We start from the raw sequence: 23250 nt of genomic DNA, 5'->3' as shown, positions 1-23250 counted from the left end.
AAAAGGCAGTAAAATATATACATTTTAAATATATGTGTATATATATATAAAAGACAGAACATATATATGTATATATATATAATTTTATGTGTGTATAAAAAGACAGAAATACTCGAGTCTCCATAGAAATATCCTAGTGCTTTTCACATACTCATGTGTCTTACGGACTTTGGGGAAATGATATGACCACTCCCCTCTTTGCTTTTGTCCTTCTTGCGATTTAAGAACGCGGGACGTCTCAAAAAGGCGGTGTTAAATTCTTATTGTACCTTAGTGCTGTAACGGCTCAGCTCGGTGTGCCTCGAGTCATAAAACAAGCGTTCCCTAGCAGCCTGACTATATGACCCGCCCCCGCGAACCAGAAACGGCAGATAGTCTGACGGTCCGGATAGCGCAGAAGAAAGCCAGGCTGGAGCTGCCCTGGGAAGTCAGGAGTCTGCCTGAGTCAACGCAGAACAACGCCATTTCATTACTATCTAAAGCAAGAGCAATTTGAAGCTACATGTAAGTGTTTTCGCCTCCGTTTTCCCCGATACAACGTGTATTTCTTGTTAAATAGCCGCTTATCCCGTTCTTAGCGCAGCTAAGCTCTTTACTCAGGCCTGGGAACGGCCCTCAGGACTGAAGCGGAAGAAAGGAGCAGTAGACCGGGTCAGAGATTTCAGGAGAGACGGAGGCTGGATCACCAGTCACACGAGGCCCGTGGGGGCAGAATCCACGCCTCCTCCCATGGTTGTAAAGAGACACAAACTTGGGTTTTCATGTAAACGTTTTTCGTGGTCACTTCTATCGCTGAGGACTTCCTCTGTACTAATAATTGGATTGGCCGGCTCACGTTAGTTGGCTAGCGTTAATGTTAGCTAGCTCATTCATCGAGTGGTGACGAGCCCCTTTTCCTGTAAGGGTTGAACTATTGTAGCAACTACTTGTAGCAATGTCCAGGCCAACCGTAATCAGCCTCGGCTGTTAGTCATGGTGGTGGAGGAGGGAGCCTGTCGCCGACATGTGAGCCTCTTCTTTCGCTGTCATGGCTCGTTTGATTTTTATCGTGTGATTTAGGAGCTGATTGGGGCAACTTAGCTTGCAAGATTAGATCAGTTCTGCCTTTTTTGCATCTGTTACCAGCATTCGTATCGCTGTAAGAACAGCTGCCATTGCGTGTCTTGGTTCACTAGTCTGTAACGTTACAAGGCCGACGATTACACATGACTTAGCATGCTGGGACATTTGGTACTCTGCCTTTGTGAACTGCCCTTGTTGAATGGTCAGGTGGCTTGCTGGACATCACCCTTTCTTAAAGAACAGTGGAGATGTTGTGACTTATTTCTGGCACTTAAAATTAACGGCATGAGTGTTAAATTTACACCTACAATAAGGTGATGACTGGAGATATGGCTATGCATGGCTGTCACACTGTGTCCTGGTTACTCCCGGATCTGTGTAGTTCGGTAAACTGATTTTAATGTTAATTAAACTCTAAACTTAAGTACTTTTCTGGAGATTACTGGAAATCCTTCAAGGACTACTTGTCCCCACTTTGAGAAACTTTGGCTCAGAGTCCATGAAGATACTCCTTTCTACCCTTGTGTCATAAGTATCACTATCTTGTAGACGTCTCCTATCTGACATCTCCTGCCTATTTACTTGAGGTTTATCTCGCTTATCATGGTTGTCTTTTGTTTCACACATTTACCTTATTGCGGTCTTACCAGGAAGACCAAACCGTTTCAGAGGACTAATAACCACCCATGTGTTAATGTTTTCCACTATTTGTACTTTGCTACTGGTAGTTTAGTTTATTACCAGGATACGGATGATGGTTTATGCTTTTGTTATCCTTACTGCTCAGTTGTTCGACCTATCACTCCAAACTAGTGTATTTTAATTACCTGCAATTATTTAAACTTTCTGATAAAAAGGTTGTTGCTTTATCTGCGAGTGGTTCCGCTATTATCACAAGGGGATAGAGTTAATATAATTGCAAATGTAGCTTTTATAGCTTTTTTTCTGTAGCACTATTCTAATCTCGAACCAAGGAAATGGGAGTAGTTTGATTTACATTTGATTTCCATGTTGTAAATTGCACTTGTGGTCTGTGCGTAATGCCTCCCAGAGGAACTGTGCACTTGAGTAGCTCCAAGTTTCTGTGTTCTCCTGGATGACATATGCTGTTTAGTAAATTGTTGCCATCTTTAAGATGTTACATTTTTTGCTGCTTGGCCTGGTTTTCAAGAACTGTCTGCGTTGCTTTTTGGGCCTGATAGTTATCAGGAGTTCCTCTGTGTCCGCGCCTGCCAAATCAGGAGGGCCGGCCAGCCAAGTGGCTAGATTCCGGGGAGCCAACAGCCCGAGAGGGCTTTGTCCTCCGGGCTCATTTTGATGCTGGGACAAGGCTCGGACTGCGCAAGAAGACTCATGCACCTTCCTCTCTGAGGCGTGGGACTGAAAGAAAGCAAGCAGGCCTCAAACTTTTACACCACTTACTCCACCCTCACTTTATATGCCAAGAGGCAATATTGCTTTAAGAGTTATTTCACGGCTTCAATTGGTCTGGACTTGGGAGTTTCCTGGAACATACAATTGATGACATTTAGAGGAAAAAAAAACGTTTCCTGATTTGGTAGCTACTGAAAGTAAGCAGTTCTCCTTCCATCTAAACCTTATTACCTCATTCACCCACGGTGTGTATGTAAAGTACGTCCTGTACTATAGCTTCTTTATCTTTTGTCTTTGGTCTTGTTCTGTAAAAAGCTAGTTCATGTCCAGGTTTTGGACAGTATCCTCCAGGCCACTGAAAGTCTTTGACCTTTGCATGCTGCCTATAAGCCTGAGTCTGTGGATTGTGTGCTAACATCCTGCTGTCCAAAATGAATGACACATCTTCTAATGAGGTCAGAGATGAGACTATATATATATATTTATACATACACAGGTGAGCAGGGAATGGAAAAAAATGTCAAGTAAAGGCTAATTTTTTCAAATTACGGTATGGGTTTTTATCCCTGTGGGTTTCACAGTGCTCCCTAAACCAACAACCATTTGTCTGCTCACAGTTAACATATATTTTTATGAGTTTGCCCCCAGCTGTAGCCTGTCGAGTGTGGAGGAATGTGTGCTCTTTGACACAGATGCCAGACAAACACCCCAGAGGAATTGAAGTGGATAGGTACTGAATGTGTAAGGCAAACGTTCCCAATCAACTGTGAGAAAAACCTGTCAGATGTGTTTAGTCAGAGTCGGAGATAATGAGATATATTATATAATGAAAACTGTTTTAAAAAGTTTTAAATGTTATATAAGGAGGGTTTTGTTTTACTTCATATTTAAAGGAAACACTTGGTGGTAGAAAGGTAAAATATTTTTTCAGGATAAGAAATAAGTCAAATATTAGACATTATCATGACCTTGTGTGTGTGATGTAATGTAATGAGAGGTTTTGGAGGTGGGTGTGAAACAGAGTCAACATTACACTATAGGCTTAAGCTTGTCAGTCCTCAGGAAGCCCTGCAGTGGAAGTTATTCTTAAATGTATTATCATGGGTAATCTGCTTAATCCAAATTACTAAAGAGGTCTGGCCTACGACACTGACTCCTACACTGCATTACCGCCACGGATCTTAGGTATAGGATGGGGTTGTGTAGCACCTCAGGTCACTCACTCTCTGTGCCGCTCTGCATTGTTGACAACACAATGCTGTTATCGTCACCATGGGATCAACTTGTGTCCATTTTCAAAACACTGTGGTTTTATTTTTGTAACCAGTGCACAAGTTTGCACAAGGCCTTGCTGCATGTTAGTTCGCAAGACACACTTTCCGGGTGATCCTAAGTATAAAAATTGATGCAGTCCAGATGCAATAATGTTTTGAAAAGGTTTTCCGTTCATTAGATTAGAATTGTTGGCACTGCAAGCTCTCCGCCTAACAGCTGGCATAAAGATGAAATATTTTTTGACAGAGCAGCATGGTGTTTGTTTGAAATTGTCAGCACTGTTGGAACATTGCTTGGCTGAAAAACTGAATTAATTGATGACGCACATATGTGTAAAATACACAAGTAACCGTTGCTATTTCACAATAGAGACTACTCCATCTCAATAGCCATCACGCAGGCATTTCCTCAGTGTCGTTTATCCTGAGAAATGACAAATCAACAGAGAGGACTAGTTTAAACTTGGTTTATAGTGGCTTTTAGTGAGCTATAAGATGCAAATTATTACTGCTTTATCTGCATTGATTCCACCCCAATTCATTCTCACTGTGTAGCCTTAGGAGACAACACATAGTTCCTAAGAATATCTTTGGCAGATGCAAAACAGATTAAGTGTCAGGACCTCTTGACTCTGTAAACTTTGCCTGCAATTCCTTTTTTGCTTTAAGCAAGCAAGGGCCAAGCTGCAGCAGACCTCACTTGGTGACACTTGCATGTGGGTGTATTTTTGCCTCTTGCAAATCCACCCTGATATGAGTTAAGAATACCACCATGTTGTCCCTGTGAGGGCTGAAGGAGGAAAGTGACTAAATGAGCCAGTGAGTCATCTTCTCTTTAGCCTAGTTGTCTCTCTGATGTTCTTAACCTATTTTGTCTCCTTTTTTAAGCCAGTCGGAGTAAAGCCTTTATTCTCCGCTATTGTTTTTCCAATTTGGCTTTCATAATCCCAGCCATGAACACGTGTAAAAGGTAAGGAGGATGTTAAGCAGTGTATCTGGGGTAGTGTTGTCTAATTGGATGATATCACTAAGAGAGGACAAGGTGTGAGTGAGCCCTCTCACACGCACCCTCTCAGCACTATTGATGTAACACCTCCACTCCCCCATATCTCATACTCATACCAGTTCACACATCACAGACTAGCTCTCCTGGCTTGTAGCAGTGGTTGCACGTTAATATTCTCCCTGAGAAACTCAACCAAGGGCAGCAGGACCATGAGCAGTGAGCTGAAATCATCTTCAAGCCGTTATATTCTTGAGATCACTGGAATTGAGTGGGCCTTGCCAGTTGTCTTTGTTGGTAGAAATCTGTTATCATAATCATAGCTAAACATCTTTTTTTCCCCCTCATGTCTTTCTCCTTTTCTGCAGAATGGCGGTGGATATCTACGACTCTCAGTACCTGCTCATCCTGGCCCCATCCCTAGTCATCGCCCTCATGTTCCTCTTCTTCTGGCTCTTCATGAAAGAAACCTCCTACGACGAGGTGCTGGCCCGGCAGAAACGCGACCTCAAGCTACCGCCGTCCAAGCCAGACACCCGTAAGAAGAATGACAAGAAGAAGAGCAAGAAGAAGGAGAGTGCTAGCGGAGGAGGTGGCGGAGGCGGCGGAGGTGGAGGAGAGTCTGAAGAGGACCTGCGGGACTTCGATGTAGCTGATGGTGCTAACAGTTCCACTCTGGAGATTGAGGAGGAACCAGAACCAGTGGTTACACCGGCTCCTGATCCACCAACACCTACTCCCTATGTGCCTGTTTCAGTGTCAGCGGAGGCTCCTGCTGGTCTGAGGGAGAGAAAGAAGAAGGAGAAAAAGGCAGCCAAGGCTGCTGCTGCCGCCGCTGCCGCTGCAGCTGCAGCTACAACTACAACTTCCCATTCTGAGGAGCCAGAAGTGAACGGTTCCAAGCCGGTCAGCCGCAAAGCAGAACTTCCTCTAGCTGCTAGTAAACAGTCCAGCCCACCCTCTCCCCAGCTTGAAGTCCAGATCCAGGTCCAAGCTGCCCCAGCTCCTGTTCAGGCTCAGACACCTCCCCAGATCTCTGGAAAGAAGAAAGACAAGAAGAAACAAAAAGCTGAGCCAGGTGATTAGCCAAGAGTACATGATGATTGTTAACTGACTAGAAAAGTATGGGATGTGAAATTAGTCATAGTAGCTGCATTAGAGGTTGGAGGTTTGGCCTAAAGGCTTTAATGATGACTCAATATCCTGTTTCATCAGTCTAGACTGACAGTATTCTCCCCCCTCTCTTTTCAGCGGATGACCAGCAGCCAGAAGTTAAAGCAGAGCAGGCTCCAGCACCAATCAAGAAAGAAGCTCCTATTGTGGCTGAAACCAAAGTTGTGGATGGTGCAGCTCCAGTCGCTACTAGTGGCAAGAAGAAGAACTCTGCCAAGAAGCAGAAGACCGAGCCTGGTAAATGATGATGCTGTGATCCCACATGCAAAATTATATCTGAATTTATTGACACAGCTCAAACTGAATCCTGAACTCGTCACATTGTAATTAACCAGTTTTTTTCTCAAATCCAGTAGATGAATCCCATGTTCTGGCTGACTCAGCAGCTTCTGCCAACCACCAGGCAGCCCATAATGATGATGTACCATCCAAAGGGAGTGGAAAGAAACAGAAGAATGAGACAGACAAAGGTGAGAGAAGACGACAATATTTTGGAACCCTAAATACTTTTTGAAATTCCACATCTACTATCAATATAATAACCTGCTTAATCGCGTCTCCTATCTTGTGTGTTTTAACAGAGAACACGGAGGTGAAGCTGAAGGAGCTGCTGTCTGGTCTGTCCAGCCTGGCTCTGTCAGAGGTTGAGGCTGTCAGTGTGATCGCCCTCCTCCGAGAGAAGAGTCCCAGCGCCTTGGATGCCTGGCACAAAGTGAGATATTAATAAGTGATGAACCTCGATTAGGTGCAATTTGCATTTGGTAAGAGACCCAGAATTTTAAGTTGATTTTACAATGTCTGGTTCATCTCATGTCTGTCACTACTAGTCCGCAGCCAGACCAGACCCAGCTGCCCAGGAAAGAGAGCGACTCCTAACAACTCTGCAAGAGGAGGCCTCCATCGCCAAGGACAAAGTGAAACAGCTCGGCCAGGTCTAGATTCCCATACTTGCCCTAATGAATGACAAGATACGGATAATTATTTATTCCTGGCTTATGCCATAGTACATCCCTCAGGAATCGTTTCCTTGGTTTCAGTGAAGTGCTTTTTATGCTTTGCTTTGCCTCTGTGCTTCAGGAGCTTCAGGTTGAGAAGCAAAAGACAGGCCGGGTGGAGGCTGTGATGAGAGAGCAAGTTTCAGCCATGGAGAAAGAGCTAGGGGCCATGCAGGCCAAAGCACAGGGCAGCTACCAGGAGCTCCAGACCATGCAGATAAAGGTGAAAATAGTATGCATTTGTTTCCAATTTTGTTGTTTTATCATCAGTATAGTTGTATTATATCAGAAAACACTCTAACAATCAAATACAGTTCATACAGATATTAAAAACCCTTGTTTAGCATTCACCTCAACGCTCCACGGTGATGGAGATTGATTCCCATTATTCGTGTGTAGTTCCAGCAGGTGAGGGAGCAGCTGGAGAGCCAGATCACTCGACTGCAGCAGGAGAACGGCATCCTGAGGGACGCAGTCAGCTCTGCCACCAACCAGATGGAAAGCAAGTCAGTACAGCACTGCAGTAGATAAGAATCAACTAATCATGCTGTATAGAGTTTCATAAATGTCTGCTCAGCTTGGTAAAACACTCCAGTTCATATCAGAATTTCAGGTCTTTGCACTTTCTACCTCAGTATGATCCAGCGTTGCTCACATTATGCAGTTACACAATGTGAAAGGCCCAGTAAGGGCTGTTTGCAGTTTGGTTTGTCAAAAACTTCCCACTATACAAAAGGATTTGTGCTTATGTGTGTATGTTACTTGACAGGAATTCAGCCGAGCTGAACAAGCTGCGTTCTGAGTACGCCGGTCTGATGAAAGAACTGGCAGACAACAACAGCAAGCTGCAGCAGGAGGAGCACCAGAGGAAGTCGCTGGAGGTCAACTACAAGCAGAACGTGTCCCAGCTGGAGGTGCGCTAATCCAGATGCACATTGTGTTTATTTAGCCTGGGCTTCGGTTTCCCCAGCCGAGATAAAAATGAACTGAGCTGTACAAAACCTGGGCATACCACACAGCTTCAAATCTGGTTCGTGGGTGTGGCAGCTTTACCACGGAAAAAGGAGGAGGTTGTAGTGGAAGTCCTGGGGAGGGGTGTGGGGAAATAGAACCTAGGTTGGGAAGATTGTGTTGGCTTTGGAAGCTGGAATGTTTGAGGCTTTGTGCTGTGTGTATAAACAACACTTTCCTGCTAGGCACCCAGATCAGTCTTTCCTGTCTTTTTTCATTGACCACGATCAAAGATTGAAATTTAAGTCGCTGGCTTGACACAGACAAGTCTCAGCAAAGAACCTGAGAGTCACATCAAGAGTTTGGATTTGAATGAAGGAAAACAGTTTTTCTGTATTGTACAGAAGAACCAATGAAACAAACTGTTTCAAATATTTTGTAATTTAGATCCATTCAATTAGTTTGACAGACCCTTTTTCTTGAAGAAAAAGTGACGAGACTCATAAGCTTGTAGAAATTCAAGTGGTATCTTGATGGTCTTTATAGTACACCAGGTGCAATGTGGCTACAGCACTACCAGGCTTAGATCATCAGTTCCCCACCCATACTAAAACTGTACAAGTTCTAATGAAAAGAATTAATGAATGAAAGAAAAATGTTCACCAAATCGTATGTATCTCTCGATCCCCAGGGTCAACTACAAGATGCTAAGCGTCGCTGGGAAGAACTGCAAAACTACCTCCACAGCGTCAATACTGAGAGGGAGAAACTTCAGGCCTCTAAGCAAGGTGATAAAACATGATATGACACTTAAAACACAATCTTTTTTAAATATTTGCTTCTACAAAGGGGTCAGGTGACATTCAGAACTGTGTGTGTGCGCGTGGGTGCAGAGATCCACAGCCAGCTGCTGGCAGCGGAGACGGAGATGAACAACAAGAACAAGGAGATCCAGAACCTACATAGCAGCCTGACTGAAGCCATGGTCTCCAAGGAGCGGCTGGAGCAAAGAGTGATGGAGCTTCTGGAGGCGTCCCAGCACAATATGCCTGACGACTCTCTGCAGGCCCGGGCTCAGGTGAGACACCATGCCATCACTTATGAAAAATGTATTTTTTTTTGTCTTCTTGTGTGAATTATCTACCCTATAGAAGGAGAAAAATGGAACTGGTTGTGCTTTATTGAACACAATTATATGGAATTGCATTAAATTGAGCTAAATTGTACTGTTATAGAGTCAAATTGAATTACATTGATGGCTTCTTAGTGCTCTGAAGTGTCATGTCAAGATGCAGAGCAACACACATTCTTTGTACTCACTAATGCATTCTGTTTTTAACAGGAACTTATGAATGAAAACAAAGGTCTTCAGGTCCAGAATGAGACACTGCAAGTCCAGAATGAAAGCCTGCAGGTCCAGATCTCTTCCCAGGTATATGGGTCAACCTCGTTAACCTGCGTCTACTTGGTATGAGATGAACCCCCATATCTGTGAGTATATGTTGGCTAATTAGATTTTGTTTTTTCTCATTTAGGTCACTCATGCCTCCCACATTGAGGAACTACAGAAGCTGTAAGACTTTTTTTTTTAAAAAATCTTTTCAGACATAGCAATTGTATTAATAGTGATATCATTCTCAGTGCTGGTTTGTGTGCTGCTCTGTCCAGACTGGCTGAGAAAGAGCTGCAGAGGAAGAGTCTGGAGGATTCTCTAAACGCTGAGAGGAGTAGTGGGGCCAGTAGAGAAACGAACATGCAGGTATAGGCACAACAGCGCTTCATCTACAGCTTCTTCTTATAATAACATTGCATCGGTTCATTAGTCAGCAGGAATTTGTTGAACACGTTGTAGGCCCCTCATTGTGCCGAGAGGCTGAAGACAATGTACACCACCGTGTAGGAAAGAGAACGTGTCGGTGCACATTTCAGATGCTAAATGGACTTCATTTAACTCTCTTTCCTGTTTCTGTCTCTGTCTTTAACCCTCCTCAGGCCTTGCACAATGAGAACATGTCACTGAAGGCAGAGTTTCAGAATCTGCAGGCACAGATTTCTGATCAGGTCAGCTAACTGTTTGTTTTTTTCCAAATTAAAAAAAGCTTCTGTGAATTTCTGTGTTCTTCTGTTTGACACACGCCCTTTCTATCTTTCTATCTGCATTTGATTCTTCCTACGCAGGCTGCCTCCCAGCTTGCTTTGGACCAGATCCAGAAGAGGTGTGTGAAAAATGAAACCCATCTCCGAATACATTTTTTGAATGCATCAGCTAGTTAGGCTTATTATTCCATCTATAATGATAATAATAATCCTTAATCAATCATTGAATGACCTTTTATTAAACATTGCATCCTACCCAGTGTCCAGGAGAGGGAGGAGAACATGAAAACCGTGGAGGGCCTGCTGGAGAAGGGGCTGATCGAGGTGGCCAACAAAGAGGAGGAGCTCAAGGTGTCTGTTTTCTCTGGTTTTAGAAAAGTATAGCTGAGGGTAGCAGAACCTCACAAATACACACACATCCACATTTGACTGACATCAGCATCCCTTAAATGACTCTGCATTTCACTGTCTGCCTTGTAATCACAATCCCTAATGAGGGGAAAAAAATCATTAAGTAATTTCTTTCCCTGATGCAGGTTGTAAGAGAAGAGAATATGGCACTAAAACAAGAAATGGAGACCTTGAAGAGCAAGATGGCAGAACAGGTGACTTGGTCTTAAATTTATAATAAAAAGGTTAAGTTACTTTTCTTTTGTTTTTCACCTCATTTTGTAATCATTTGTTTTGCATTTTCTTTTCCCTTAACACAGGCATCATCAGAGTCAATAGTGGAAGAACTCCAGAGCAAGTAAGATCAATTTAGTTGACTTTGGTATGTAGGGATTGTGTTAGTGGTCAACAAAAACATAAACACACACTGTTAGACGGAAATGGCGAACTTTAGTTGTATAGGCTTCGGCCTCTGAGAGCTTTCGCTATTGGGTCTATCCCCGTGCGCATGTGCAGTCGTGAAGATTTTCTTTTGCGTCATTGTGCCCCGCACAGTTTCCCATCTCGGCTCCGCATCTACGGTGTATAAGACCGGCGTGGCCTGAGTTCCGCTCCTTCTTTTTCTTCAGCGTGTGATGCAGTCATTTGTGAAGAAAGAAAGCATGACTTCTACTCATCGTTCCGTCGGCGGGTTCTCTCTCTGTCTTTCCTGCTGAGCCGGTCACATCACGAATTACAACCTCCACACTCGCTGCGAAACATGCCTCGGTCCCAGGCCATGTGCCCCTACTGTGCACACCTACCTGTGACGAAGAAACTGCGGTGAGCGGATGCCTTCACAGCGCTGCAGGACAGTGATATGATGACGGCCATTGTTGAAGAAGCCCTGGTCATCTGGGATCCCTCTGGCTTCGAGGATGGGCACAATAATGCAGGGCGAGAGTACTCTGACTCGGCTCCCTCCATTGCTGCCCCGCCTCCTGGCTCTCCCTCTGGTTCGGTCGTCTCCGTCTCGACCTGATGTGTCACAAAGAGGCATGATAACTGTCCCTCCCTCTCCGCAGTCAGACCTGTCATATTGGAAAACCCTTTGTGTTCTTTCAGTGTGGATGTCTTGGGAGAGCTACGTCACACTGTCAGCTCTGGGCATGTTACACACACACTCTGTAGAGAGCCGCTATATGCACCACAAGCAATTATATACTCAAGCTCTCCTAACTTATTTGTACAAGTTTTGGGACTGTCACAGGGCGTAATGACAATCCCTGCTTGCTCTCCCAAAATAAGTTCACCGTGTGTGTACACATATCGATGTACACAGACGCATCTCTCTTCAGATGGGGAGGAATGTGTCAGTCTCACATTGTGGGAGGAATGTGGCCAAATAAACTGCCTGGAGCTGTCCACGGTGCTGAAACACTTGCTCCACAGTTGAAAGACAAACATGTGGTGGTGAGGACAGACAACAAGACAACAGCGGCTTATATAAATCACCAGGGCGGTGTTAGCTCACCTTGCCTGATTCCTTGCCTTAGTGTACATTCAGGCAGAGAGTCTAGCAGTTATTCTGGTGGCTCTAGAACGCACAAGCATCTCATGTTTTTCCAACAATGATACAGCTACTGTCAGGGAAACCATGGCAACTTCGGTGGCACAGAGACACGCTCTCCCAGCTGGACGGTTTGATCCTTCACTTTCCAGTGATAGGCCAGCGTGTATGGGTTTGGCCCCTGATCAGGGGTGCTTGGAAGTTTAAGTTTGCCTCCTGGAGTAGTACGCACTATTCATGGTGCGAGAGCTCCATCTACCACAGCCTCTTATACAACAAAATGGTCCGCTTTTTCAGTCACAGATCCCACATTGGGCCCTTTTTATCTGATGTTAATTTCCCTCCAGCTGTTAGTAGATAGAAATTTGGCTCTATCTATGGTTAAACATGTACTGCAGCCATTTCATCCTGCCATAAAGGCTATGGAGAGAGATCTGTCTTTGCACATCCGCTGGTTAAGCTCTTCTTAAAAGGAGTCAGAAGACAGCGACCTGTCACGAATTCCTTGGCATCGCAGTGGGATTTACCCCTGGTTTTATCCGCTTTGGGGAAACCCCCTTTCGAACCACTAGCACAAATCTCTCTCAAACTACTGTCCTTAAAGACAGCACTTCTCTCAGCCCTGACTTTGGCAAAAAGAGTAAGTGATCTGTGTGCGTTCTTGGTCTCTCCATCTTGACTCATTATCAGAGATGGCAGCAGCTAAGCCACTCTGAGGCCCAATCCCTCATTCATGCCCAAAGTCATAACCGGCTCTTTTAGATCAAGAGTTATTTATTTGGAAGGCTTCTTCCCTCTTCCTCACAGAAATGAGGGAGAGGAAACATCACACCGTCTCTGCCTGGTGCGAGCGTTTTCTCATTATGTGGCATCCACAGCAGGCCTCAGACACAGCAGCTGTTTGTGCATTACAGAGAACATTCTCAGGGAAAGCCCCTGACGAAACAGTGCTTGGCCCAGTGGCTCTGTGAAGCTATCATACATGCATATGTCACAGCGGGGAAAGACCCCCCACTGGGTATTTGTGCAGACTCTACAAGGGCTTTGTCCTGCTCCATGGCTCTTCTTAGCGGAATGGCAGTGGCAGACATTTGTGCAGCGGCATCATGGGCTTCACTGTGTCCTTTTTATTTGGTTCCATCTGCGCGATACGCCTGAGTTTTCTTTTAACTCATTCATTATTGAGCGTGTTTGGTAACCAGCAACACACTGTCAGCTCTGGGCACGTTACGCACTGAGTCGTCTGCTCTGCTTGACTTTTTACAGTGTGTAGTTATCTTCCCTGCTCTCTCACAGCAGCAGGTGTGTTACGTGATCGGAGTGTAATGCTTTCACTCTGACCATTCATATAGAGCCTGGAACTGGAGAGGGCCATAGCGCAGCTTATGTTATTTTATATTTATTGTGCACTATTTATTGTGGACTCTGGTGGTCCAGTGGGGCATTGACCACAACCAGCTTCACCCTTATCCCAATAGCAACAGCTCTTAGAGGGCAAAGCCTATACATGATAGAAGGTTAGTTAATGTATTGTAACCGCAGATTCTATGAGTATAGGCGTAGCCCTCTAAGTTTCAGGCCCCACTGGCTCCACCAACGTCAGCTGAAGAAAAAGATGGCTTACCTGGGAGCAGAACTCGGGCCATGCCAGTCTTATATACTGTAGAAGCAGACCTGAGAGGGGCAATTGTGCGGACCAGACCCAGCTGCCCAGGAATATATATATATATATATGCAAATCTATTGTTAAATGTCTCTTCATCAAGTGGATATCATTATATACATAGATATGTGTGTTTACAGACTTTACACAGTTCTATATGATGAGCCTTTGTTTGACTGCTTTTACAGGATCCAAGAGAAGGATGTGAAGCTAAAATCAATGGAGGAGAGTCTACAGGCAGAACAAGATGTGAGCTCTGCCAGAGGGAAGACAGTTGAGGTATGAGCTTTAATGATATAATGTTATCATTTCCTTTGTTTCCTCTTTATTAATGAAATACTTTGTTTACAGGTTTCAGGAGACTAGAAATGGTGTCCCATTGTCCTAGTTTGAGCTCTTGTCTGAAGCAGTTTTTGTCTCGTAGGCTCTGGAGCAGCAGTTGGCCGCCCTGCAGGCAGAGATGGAACAGCTGAGACAGAAGGAGACGCCAGAGGAGCTGACCAGTTCTGGTACCCAACTCCAAGACCTCCAGGCTCAGTAAGTTAACCTTCCCACTTATCACAATGCAGTATCCATGTGTAGCCCATACAAATCAGACTAGTAAAGAGCACATCTGACCTGCAGGGTAGCGGCAAAGGACCAAGAGATCCAGATGCTGCAGGCTGAGTTGGAGGCAAAGACAAAGGAGCTGAGTGAGAAGATGGAGCAGGTACATCAACAGGTGAGGAAGATGCCTCTTTTACCATGAAAGAACAAATGAAGCTGGAGGATGTGAATCTCTTGACTCAGGAAATGTTAATGACAGAAGTGCTTATGTTCTAATTTCTTTCATTTTTATATATTTGTCTCTGTCATAAGGGTCATAGGGATTCAATTCTCATTCAGTAGTAATTAATAAGGTAATTTTTTGCCCTCCTCAGTCAAATACAGCAGTGCCAAGCCCAGAACTTCTTACAGCGTGAGTAAAGTTTCATGCTAAATCATAACATTCTTCATATTTTTCACAGACTTTTGTTCATTTTAAAGGACCCTTTACTACACGTGATGATGATGATGATGATAATGTTAATAATGGGTGGTTATGTTGTTATCTATCAGGTTGTCAGAGAAGGACAAGCAGGTCTCAGATCTGCAGGGTGAGCTGGCGGAGCTGAGGGACTCCCTGGAGCTTCATAGGAAGAAGAACAACGTAGGTTTCCTACAGAGATGACCCAAACTATATAATACATCAGACAACTCTGGTCTAGCACTGCGAGAAATCATCCCCACTTGTGTGGTACCCCAAAACACTCTCCTCACAGTGTAGTTGCACACTGCATACATCCATATTCCCTGTTGTCCACTACCACTTAGTCCCACTTGTTTGGCTTTATGTTCTTTTCTTTTTTTTAATTTTATTTTATTTTTATTTTTATTTTTATCGCGATTTATTTGTGGTTTTTAACTAAAAAGAGAGCTTTCTTTAGTTAACCTTGTTTGCGACATGATTATACACATCAGTACAGATGTCTGTTTTGATTTGGATTGCTTAAGCTGAGCGTTGCATAACAGGGCTTCCAGCCTACTCTTGTTATGCTCGCCGTTGGCCACGACTGTTTCAGCAAGCTTGTCCGTGCTTGTGGGTGATTCAGAGCATTAGAAACTCGCCTACCTTTTATTTTCCAGAGGGGCATATTTGATTTGAAAAGCATATTTATGTGGACTTTGTTTTGTTTTGTTTTTTCATTTTCATATCTATGCAACTCCAGACAGTATTTCCTTAATTTGAATAGAAAGTAACCACAAAACATTGTTACTATATATATCTTGCGTATTGTGCATGTTACTTTTACCCACACGAGGTGTGAGACTGGGACTCTTGAGGCTATTTGTTCATATTTATTTTTAGCGGTTGGAGCATGGTTGAAAAGCAGAGCATTTTTAAAATGAGAAATTTGTCCGGTTTCTTCTGTTATTCTTATCAGTCTGTATTTGAGGGTCACTGAATGCATTTTTCCTGAGGCTGAACTGAAAGTAGTATCTCTCTGGAACTGACCAAAACAGGAGCTCCGGGAGAAAAACTGGAGTGCAATGGAAGCTCTGTCAGCCACCGAGTCCATGCTTCAAGGAAAACTCAGCAAAGCCGTCAAGGTTCGACACCCCACCTCAGTCTGCTTTACTCTAGTTCCAATCTGATGCATCCCCCCAAAATACCGTTTTTTTGCCATAATTGATCCAGTGAGATTTCTTTTTTTTTTTTTTTTTTTTTCTACCATCATCCATAAAAAAAAAAAAAAAAGCTGCATACTCATTTACCTGACTCTTACCCCTCTCCTGTGTTGTTTGGCCTCAAGTTTTCAATTGGCTGTATGTTGAGCTGGTGAACTTTGCTTTGCACTCTGGGAATCTCAGAATTTATTAACCTAATAACTTTTCTTTAGTGGATATATTTTACCTGAAAGATTTTTTTTTTCTTGCCCAATGCTCAGGCTGATGCTTGGAAATGAGTGTGCAGTGACCTAGAAATTATGTCACTAGTTGTCATTAGATTGAGATTCATGGTAATCATTTTGCAGCTTCCTGTCTTTCTGTCATGTGACTCATTTCTAGCATGTTTTTCCCCCTCATTCTGCTTTCTGACCTCCGTGCTGTCAAATATCATCAGCTAATCAGTTAACAAAAATATTTGAATTGACTTTGTTTTTAATACAGTTTGTTCTTAAGAGAAATTTTAAAACTGTTACTGAACATGAAACAGGTCCTTATGTTTCTCAATGCTCTGTACTCACTGCTGAAATGTTTTTGTTCCCCATCATGAAGAACATATAAAGCAAAACCTGTATTTCATATAGCTGCAGGTCCCTTCATGTAGACTTAGACTGTTCTATTAACAGTTGCAGTGACGTGTGCATATTTTTGCCGTCCTCCCCCTACAGCAGGGAAGGGTACATGCTGAACCATCAGCACAGCAGCTGCTCTTCTGCCACCCGAGTACAGTAGAAAGCACCTTCTCAGGGCTGAGCCAGGGAGTTCCTTGGCAGCTGTTGTGTACCGTCAACGCACGCTGGTTGTATTCAACTCTACACTTGTCTCAGAGCTGCCTTGTGACACAGTGTGTTAATGTGAATAGTGGTTAAGAGTGCCAGCTGGCTAGTGCTTGGCATACGTTCTCCCTTCAGGCCTCAGAGTGACAGTGCACAATGCTGGCCTATTGTGGGAGGACTGATAGCTACCTTTTTTTATTTATTAAAGAGTCTCAAGGTACTTTTTAAAATGTCAGGAAGGCGGATTGATTTGTTTTGTTTTGTTGTGTTTTTTTATAAGGTTTGTGAGGTGCTCTGAATCTGACACTTGTTGTAGGTGTGGCCTGTTGAGAGATGATGATGTAGGCTTAGGGTAATTGGAAGTGGAAGTGACACAGTGTTTATCCTAATTCCCTTAAGTTATAATTGAGGATGATCTTTAAAGAATCACTCCTGTGACGTTGATTGAAGTGGCCCGATGGATGAATCTATGACTGGTTTAAAACAAGATAATGGAGAGTATAGTGAGGAAGGGGGGGAAAAAAAGGTTGTGGTCGTATCTGTTCAGATGACCACTGAACCTTGTCTTCGCAGCAGCTGAACCATTTATACAGTCAGAGCTCAACCCCCCCCCTTTTTTTTTTCTCCATCTCCATGTGCTCCCTCACATCACCTTGTAGGAGAACCAGACGGCACTGGAATCATCTCAGGCTGAGTGTCGAGATGTTCTGCAAAGACTTCTGCCCAATGTGCCTCTGCCCAATGAGCAGGTATGAGTACTATTGGATTTTTACCTCCATGCGGCTTGTGTTTACCAGCAATAGCCTTCTTGTCTCTTGATGTCCCCACATGTTCTACAGATGTTTCTCTCTCTCTTTCTACAAGAACCATCAGGAGTGGCTCCACAGATTTGAGAGGGCAGCAGCTGAAAGCTCAGCTGCACAATCCACCCCTGCATCAGGGGACTCAGAGGTAAAAAATAAATCAGAAATTAAAATTTGAACGTTATTCCTTACATTTAGACGACACCCACAAATACTTTTCTGTTATCAGGGATTGGCTGAGAAGCTGAAGGAAGCGGAGGAAACCCAAAGGATTCTACAGAAAGACTGTGAGACATACAAGAAGGTTTTGGCAGAGACGGTGAGATACATTTTTTTTTATGTTACATATTTTTGTGTTTAGGTGTGTCTAAACTTGATATGTATTTTGTGAAAACTGAGCTGTAACTCCTGTTGTGTCCACAGGAGGGCATCCTGCAGCGCCTCCAGAACAGTGTGGAGCAGGAAGAGTCTCGCTGGAGGGTGAAGGTGGAGCTATCGCAGGGAGAGCTGAGGGAGGTATGTGTTCAGCCAGAAATGAAACCCAGATATATTATTACACTGTGTACTCTTTTCATTATACCATTCTTCTTTCTCTTTCTTTAGATGAGCCAGAAAGTCACAGCTCTGGAGCGAGAGATTGAGAGACTAACTGATGGAGCAGAGTTGGAAAATGTCAGTCCTTTTTTTTTTTTTTTTTTCTTTTAAAACACGTTTCTCAAACTTATAATCTTATTGTACTTCAAATTGCCATTTTCACTCGTGTTTGTCTTAGTCATATGCTTCTCTGACCCTTCTGTAGCTGAGAAGAGAAAAGCAGCACTTGGAGTCTGAGTTGGAGAGGGCGGAACGTGAGAGTGCCACCTATGTGACGGAGGTCAGAGAGGTGAGCAGAATCTGAACCTCTTCACCCAGAGTTGCTTGTGATCCTCAGTCATATCACAGCATTCATCCTTCTGTGGCAAAAGGAGAAGCTCTGCTGTGTGTTCTTTCCATGTTCATGGCGTGTTTTTTTTTTCTGTTAATTGTTCTGTGACACCCTGTACGCTTTTTTTATTTGGGGCTTTTGAAATTCACAAACATTAAATGTTGTTGAACTGAAAAGTACACTCACCAGACTAACTTCTACTAGACTGACTTTGGTGATAGCGGAATAATGAGATCATTCACTTTTTGTAGGCCTGATCAGCTGATTTCACTACATAGACTCTGTTTTAGTGGTGCTGTCCTGGACCGACTCCCACAGACTCCCATTAAACACAGCATCTCAAACTTAATTTCAGCTCAAAGATCTGTTGACTGAATTGCAGACCAGACTTGATGGCTCATATACAGAGGCTATCAGACAGAATGAGGAGCTGAATTTGGTAAGCGTTACTCACCCTCCTAGCTAGAGCTGCTTTTTTTAAAAAACCTATTCCCATTGCACTCAGCACTGGCTCTACACTGACTACCACAAAATGGGATTCTTAACCTTCTGCAGAACTGTAGGTCATCATTCATAACCTCAGAAAATGTGATTATTTGTACCTAGAAGCATATTTTAATATTAAATATTTAAGTGTATCACAAATCAGAGGCTGTGAATGATGACTCACATTCACAATGAGTGAAGACTAACTCTTTCTTCCTTAAACTAGCACTCCAGGTCTGGTGTCTAACTAATAGCTTACTAGTCAACTTCTGCAGAGGTCAAAAGTGTGCTCAGTTTCCCTAACATCAGCGCTAATTTTACCCCACTCTTTTCTATCTTCAGGCTTTATACAAGCCTTGTCTCTTTGTTCGTCAGTCTTGTTGTCCTTGTCTTGCCTTCGTAACACTGGGGAATTTTCTATTGTCTTCATGAAGTGTTGTCAGTCTGAATATGCCCAACATATTGCATAATATGTAAGGTGTGTAAGGTGAATGATTTTAATTATATGGTTTATCTTCCAATCACTGAGACAAAGGGGGGCGGGGAGGGAATGACTACAGCAGTGATTAACTTTCCAAAGTTGTAATATCCTGTTTTTAAAGCATCATAAACCGCTCTGCATTGTTAGGACATCTGATAAAACTATGGATGCATTACTCAAACTGGACTTTCCGTATCATGATTCATCTTCTCACCGGTACCTGTAGCAACATGCTGTCACCAACCCCTTGCTTTTTTTTTTTTTAAACAGTGCTATTTTTGAGCTTAGTAGGACATGCAAAAACACTTTAATCTATGCTAATGTTTAGCACTTAAAGTTCATTTTTTTGAACATGCAATGCTAAACTATAAATGGGATTCATTGGTGTCATTAGGACGCTACAGTTGGTTTTACAACATGTGCTGAGTGTGTGTTTTGATTCCAGCTGAAAACCCAGCTTACTGAGACTCTGTCCAAGCTGGAGGCAGAAGAGAATGAGAGGCAAAAGGTGGCTGGTGACCTGTATAAGGTAAGAACGCTCTAATGACTCAAATGTACACATTGTTGATAAGCGTCCATTACCTTGCCACTTCATTAAAAAATGGAACTCTCTAATCCTTATCCATCCAGGCCCAGCAGTCTCTCGATCTGATTCAGGGGGAGCTCTCACAAGTGACCGACAATGCAGATGACCTGATAGAGAATAGCAGTCTGTCGTCACAGAGAGTAAGAGTCTAGGGGAGCTGTAACAGTCGGAGGTGTCCAGTATGTTTTTGTATGTGTGGCATTTAGCAGATGTAAACCTCATTCATGTCATTCTGTCTCTGGTAGGAGGAGATTGACAGAAAGGAGAAGATGACTGCAGGACTAAACCAAACAGTCAGAGAACTGCAGCAGCTGCTACAAGGTGTCAGCCGGCAACTCACCAAGGGACAGGAGGGGGTACGACCTGTTTTCTGTGCTGTTTTTACCCTGTTTCTGTGCTGCTGTATTTGACTGTGTTGTCTGATAATTCTACATTTGTGTTTTCTTCCAGGAGGCTGACAAAGATCTGCCCAAGGTATAGTGAGAGGAGGATAGGCGCCCACGCAGCCACTCTGACTGCACTACAGAGACCACCCTTGACCTTCGGTCTCTTCACTACCACCATAACACCATACTGTCACACCCAGCCACTTCCTCCCTCCCAGCCTCCGTCACCTCACCTGTGCCGTAGGCGGCCTCAAACTGACTCTAGCCGAGGCGCTGGCAAACCACTCCCAGACTCACTGTTGCCACAAGGGAGCAGGCAGAGGTTACTGTTAATTCCAAAACACTCCAGACACTGTACCAAAAGACACACTTCTCCACCCCCACCACATTCCTCTTCTTCAGCAGCATCACCAGTTACTTTTTATTATTATCTTAAAAATCACATCCAGCATAATTCAAACTGCGTGGCAACCATTCCTCTGTTTAGAACACCTGTATTTTTCAATGAAATCCTTTTGAATACTGCAGTAGTTTTTGTTGTTTCTTGTCTCAAGAGGGCAGTGATACAAATTTCCAACTCGACTAAACAAACTTTTGGGTTTTCAGTCCTTTTTTTTCTTAACTTAAAGATATGTATTGTTTAAATGTACCAGTTAGGACCTGCTGAAATACACCATGTTGTTGATCTGTTTGCATCCCAACCAGAAAACTATCACAACCTGTGCATCATCGTGCATTCATGAATACATAGCTCCAAGCATACCTTGGCTCAGTATTGGGTGGGAGAAGGGAGATCAGAAGGGGTCTCAGCATATCAGATGGGTCACTACGTGACTGTAACTATGGAGATGCATGGACAAATTGTACGCAAGTCTGTACTGCAGCTCCAAAGAGAAGGGAGTCTGTGACCCTGGCTGTGGAAGGAGAAGGCCAGGTCAACAGTGTAGAGGTTTTTAATCCTACTGCAACTACTCTAGGAGTAAGTGTCCCATATCATCTGTAATCAACACTCGCTATATTGTTGCTAAGTTCATTAACACTGAAGATTTTGTTCTTTTTGTAACAGGTGATGTTAATAAAAGGGATGCTTGATAAATCTGCCCAGCTTTCTGTGTTGCTCCTTTTTTTTTTTTTCCTTCCACTGCACTTCTTTCTCCTCAGCACTGTGGGGCACCACATGACCTTGAATGAATTTTCAAACTGATATGATCCATAGTCTTGAAAAACCTGAATGTGCACTAGGAACTTAGTGCTTCTGGTTATTGTAGCTTTTACCACAGGTATATTCTACTAGGCAAAATATTCATCTGACTTCCCAGTACATAATAAACATGTTTGTCATGCAGTGGTGGTATTGTACGTAAGTGTTTTGTATGACAGGAGAGAAGCTGACACTGTGTGCAGCCTCAATTATGGAACATTTGTGGTGTGACCAGTTTCCTGTGATGGTAACATGCTGGATAATCCCTCCGAACAGGAGATTCTGTTCTCAGCACCGGCATAAGGTTTTGCACAAACATTAACATCAGTAAGAGGATGTGAAAGGGGAGTATGCTAGTGGTAGCTGAAATAATCAAAAGCTTACAAAGGACAACTGCTGCCTTGGCTGTAATATTGGAAAACATCGCTCTGTTGTGGTCACTTGTATATGCTGTGAGTGGCTGAGTGTGAAAGTGTGTTGTAAGCTCTTAAAGTACATCAAGCCATGTAAGAAAGAGGAAAAGATATGCCATGGGTGTGACCTTTTAATATTTTAATTTATCTTAACCACTTGCAGATCTCTAGTTTATCAAAAGAAGAAATACAGGTTCTGTGTGGCCTGACATGACATATCTACACAAAGAGCTCTTGCCCTTATCTTTTGCATGTTTTAAGGCCCTTTCCAACAACAGTACTGTTTTGTTGGCTGTTGGGGGGTCAGGTCAGGGGCGCAGGCAACATGGGATCAGCACATTCTTCACATTCTCCCACATTGTCATGCTGCAGTCAGCTGATTGGACATCTGGCTTTTACCTTCATGGAAAACACGCGAAGAAACAGGCGCCACTGCATCTTCAAAATAACATCACTCGTCATTAACTGGATCACACAGGGAGCGCTTTTCACAGCCTTCAGCTGGAGGCAGTCCCCTGAAAAATGGCCAATTCCTAATACAGAGCAATGTGTTTAAAGGTCCTGTTTTCTCTGGATAAAAAAATGTTATTTACACTACATTTTATTGTGTGATCTCTTAAACTTTCCCCCTTCTGGCACTTAGTCCTTTGGAAAGAAAAGAAATAAACATGTGGGAGATAAAACCAGCAATAAATTTGCTTGGGGTTAGACTTTGTCAGACACTTACGGATAGTCCCATGACTTCCACAGAGAGTCTGACATGTGAGGTCTGCCAAAGAGCAGTGAGGAAATAGGGGCTTTGTCTTTCCTATGTCATCATTGCTCACACTGTTAGTCTCAATTGCGCAATTTAGCTGGTTGCAGTAGGCCTCTGCTATGCATGCTTCTTGCCTGGTAACATTTGACTCCTCCTCCTAAACATAGATTTGCACTCACACTACGCCAGCACAAATTCAGCAAAGCAGCCCACTCCCTGCATCTGCTCTCCATCAGTGTGGTATGTGCTAGAGAGCCTTTGATCCCCCCCCAACAACTCGACTCTGTGTGTGTGTGTGTGTGTGTGTGTGTGTGTGTGTGTGAGTCAGACAGACACAGAAAAGACTGTAGTGCTCTTTTACACAGACAATGCCCAGTGGATGAAAGCAAGCGGAAAGAGACAGTGACACAAAAGAGCAGTAAACATTCATTATACCCACAGCTTTAAGGCCAGCCTCTAGGCCTGTAGTTAAAGGCCTAAAGCACCTTGATCCTTGTGCACAACTGCTGAAGAAGTTCACTCCTCTGTACTATTAATGGACAAGTATGTGCAGCTATGGACGAACCAACAAATGCCAAGGATTAATCTGAGATAGTGTTGCTTACAAATGAAAAAATACATCAGTGTTGTATCTTGTTGTACCGTAGAAGAGTTAAAG

The 23250-nt window shown here is 43.5% G+C and overlaps 1 protein-coding gene across 4 annotated transcripts; it reads left to right on the top strand.

The window, feature by feature from the left end:
• Window positions 1-356: 356 nt before the first annotated feature.
• Window positions 357-21321, top strand: ktn1 (kinectin 1). Of its 4 annotated transcripts, none has more exons than XM_044374602.1 (36): window positions 357-504; window positions 5082-5791; window positions 5965-6123; window positions 6243-6356; window positions 6468-6598; window positions 6714-6818; window positions 6964-7104; window positions 7281-7387; window positions 7651-7795; window positions 8524-8620; window positions 8726-8910; window positions 9175-9264; window positions 9368-9405; window positions 9501-9591; window positions 9825-9893; window positions 10011-10048; window positions 10190-10280; window positions 10466-10534; window positions 10640-10677; window positions 13720-13810; window positions 13956-14068; window positions 14156-14252; window positions 14452-14489; window positions 14630-14720; window positions 15575-15661; window positions 17214-17303; window positions 17419-17505; window positions 17587-17676; window positions 17781-17873; window positions 17961-18029; window positions 18157-18240; window positions 18638-18721; window positions 19695-19778; window positions 19880-19975; window positions 20081-20191; window positions 20286-21321. In XM_044374602.1, exons 2-36 carry the CDS (start codon window positions 5083-5085, stop codon window positions 20313-20315), a joined length of 3852 nt encoding a protein of 1283 aa, XP_044230537.1. In that variant the 5' UTR covers window positions 357-504; window position 5082; the 3' UTR covers window positions 20316-21321. The 4 variants fall into 4 exon arrangements, with proteins under 4 accessions (XP_044230537.1, XP_044230536.1, XP_044230540.1 ...); XM_044374601.1 differs by having other exon boundaries at window positions 6240-6356; XM_044374605.1 differs by lacking the exon at window positions 15575-15661 and having other exon boundaries at window positions 6240-6356.
• The last annotated feature ends 1929 nt before the right edge of the window (window positions 21322-23250 follow it).

This window comes from Thunnus albacares, chromosome 15, assembly GCF_914725855.1.
Source record: "Thunnus albacares chromosome 15, fThuAlb1.1, whole genome shotgun sequence".
Classification (NCBI taxonomy): domain Eukaryota; kingdom Metazoa; phylum Chordata; class Actinopteri; order Scombriformes; family Scombridae; genus Thunnus; species Thunnus albacares.
The sequence above is the reverse complement of the archived record's forward strand: the minus strand, read 5'-3'. Positions and strand labels throughout refer to the sequence as shown.

What these genes read in the sequence shown, in the direction of transcription:
- ktn1 (XM_044374601.1), top strand. Translation starts at nt 5,083, where the DNA reads ATGGCGGTGGATATCTACGACTCTCAGTACCTGCTCATCCTGGCCCCA. An exon ending in ACCAACCAGATGGAAAGCAA is followed by an intron (nt 7,388 to 7,650) that starts GTCAGTACAGCA and finishes GTTACTTGACAG; the next exon opens with GAATTCAGCCGAGCTGAACA. An exon ending in ACTTCAGGCCTCTAAGCAAG is followed by an intron (nt 8,621 to 8,725) that starts GTGATAAAACAT and finishes GCGTGGGTGCAG; the next exon opens with AGATCCACAGCCAGCTGCTG.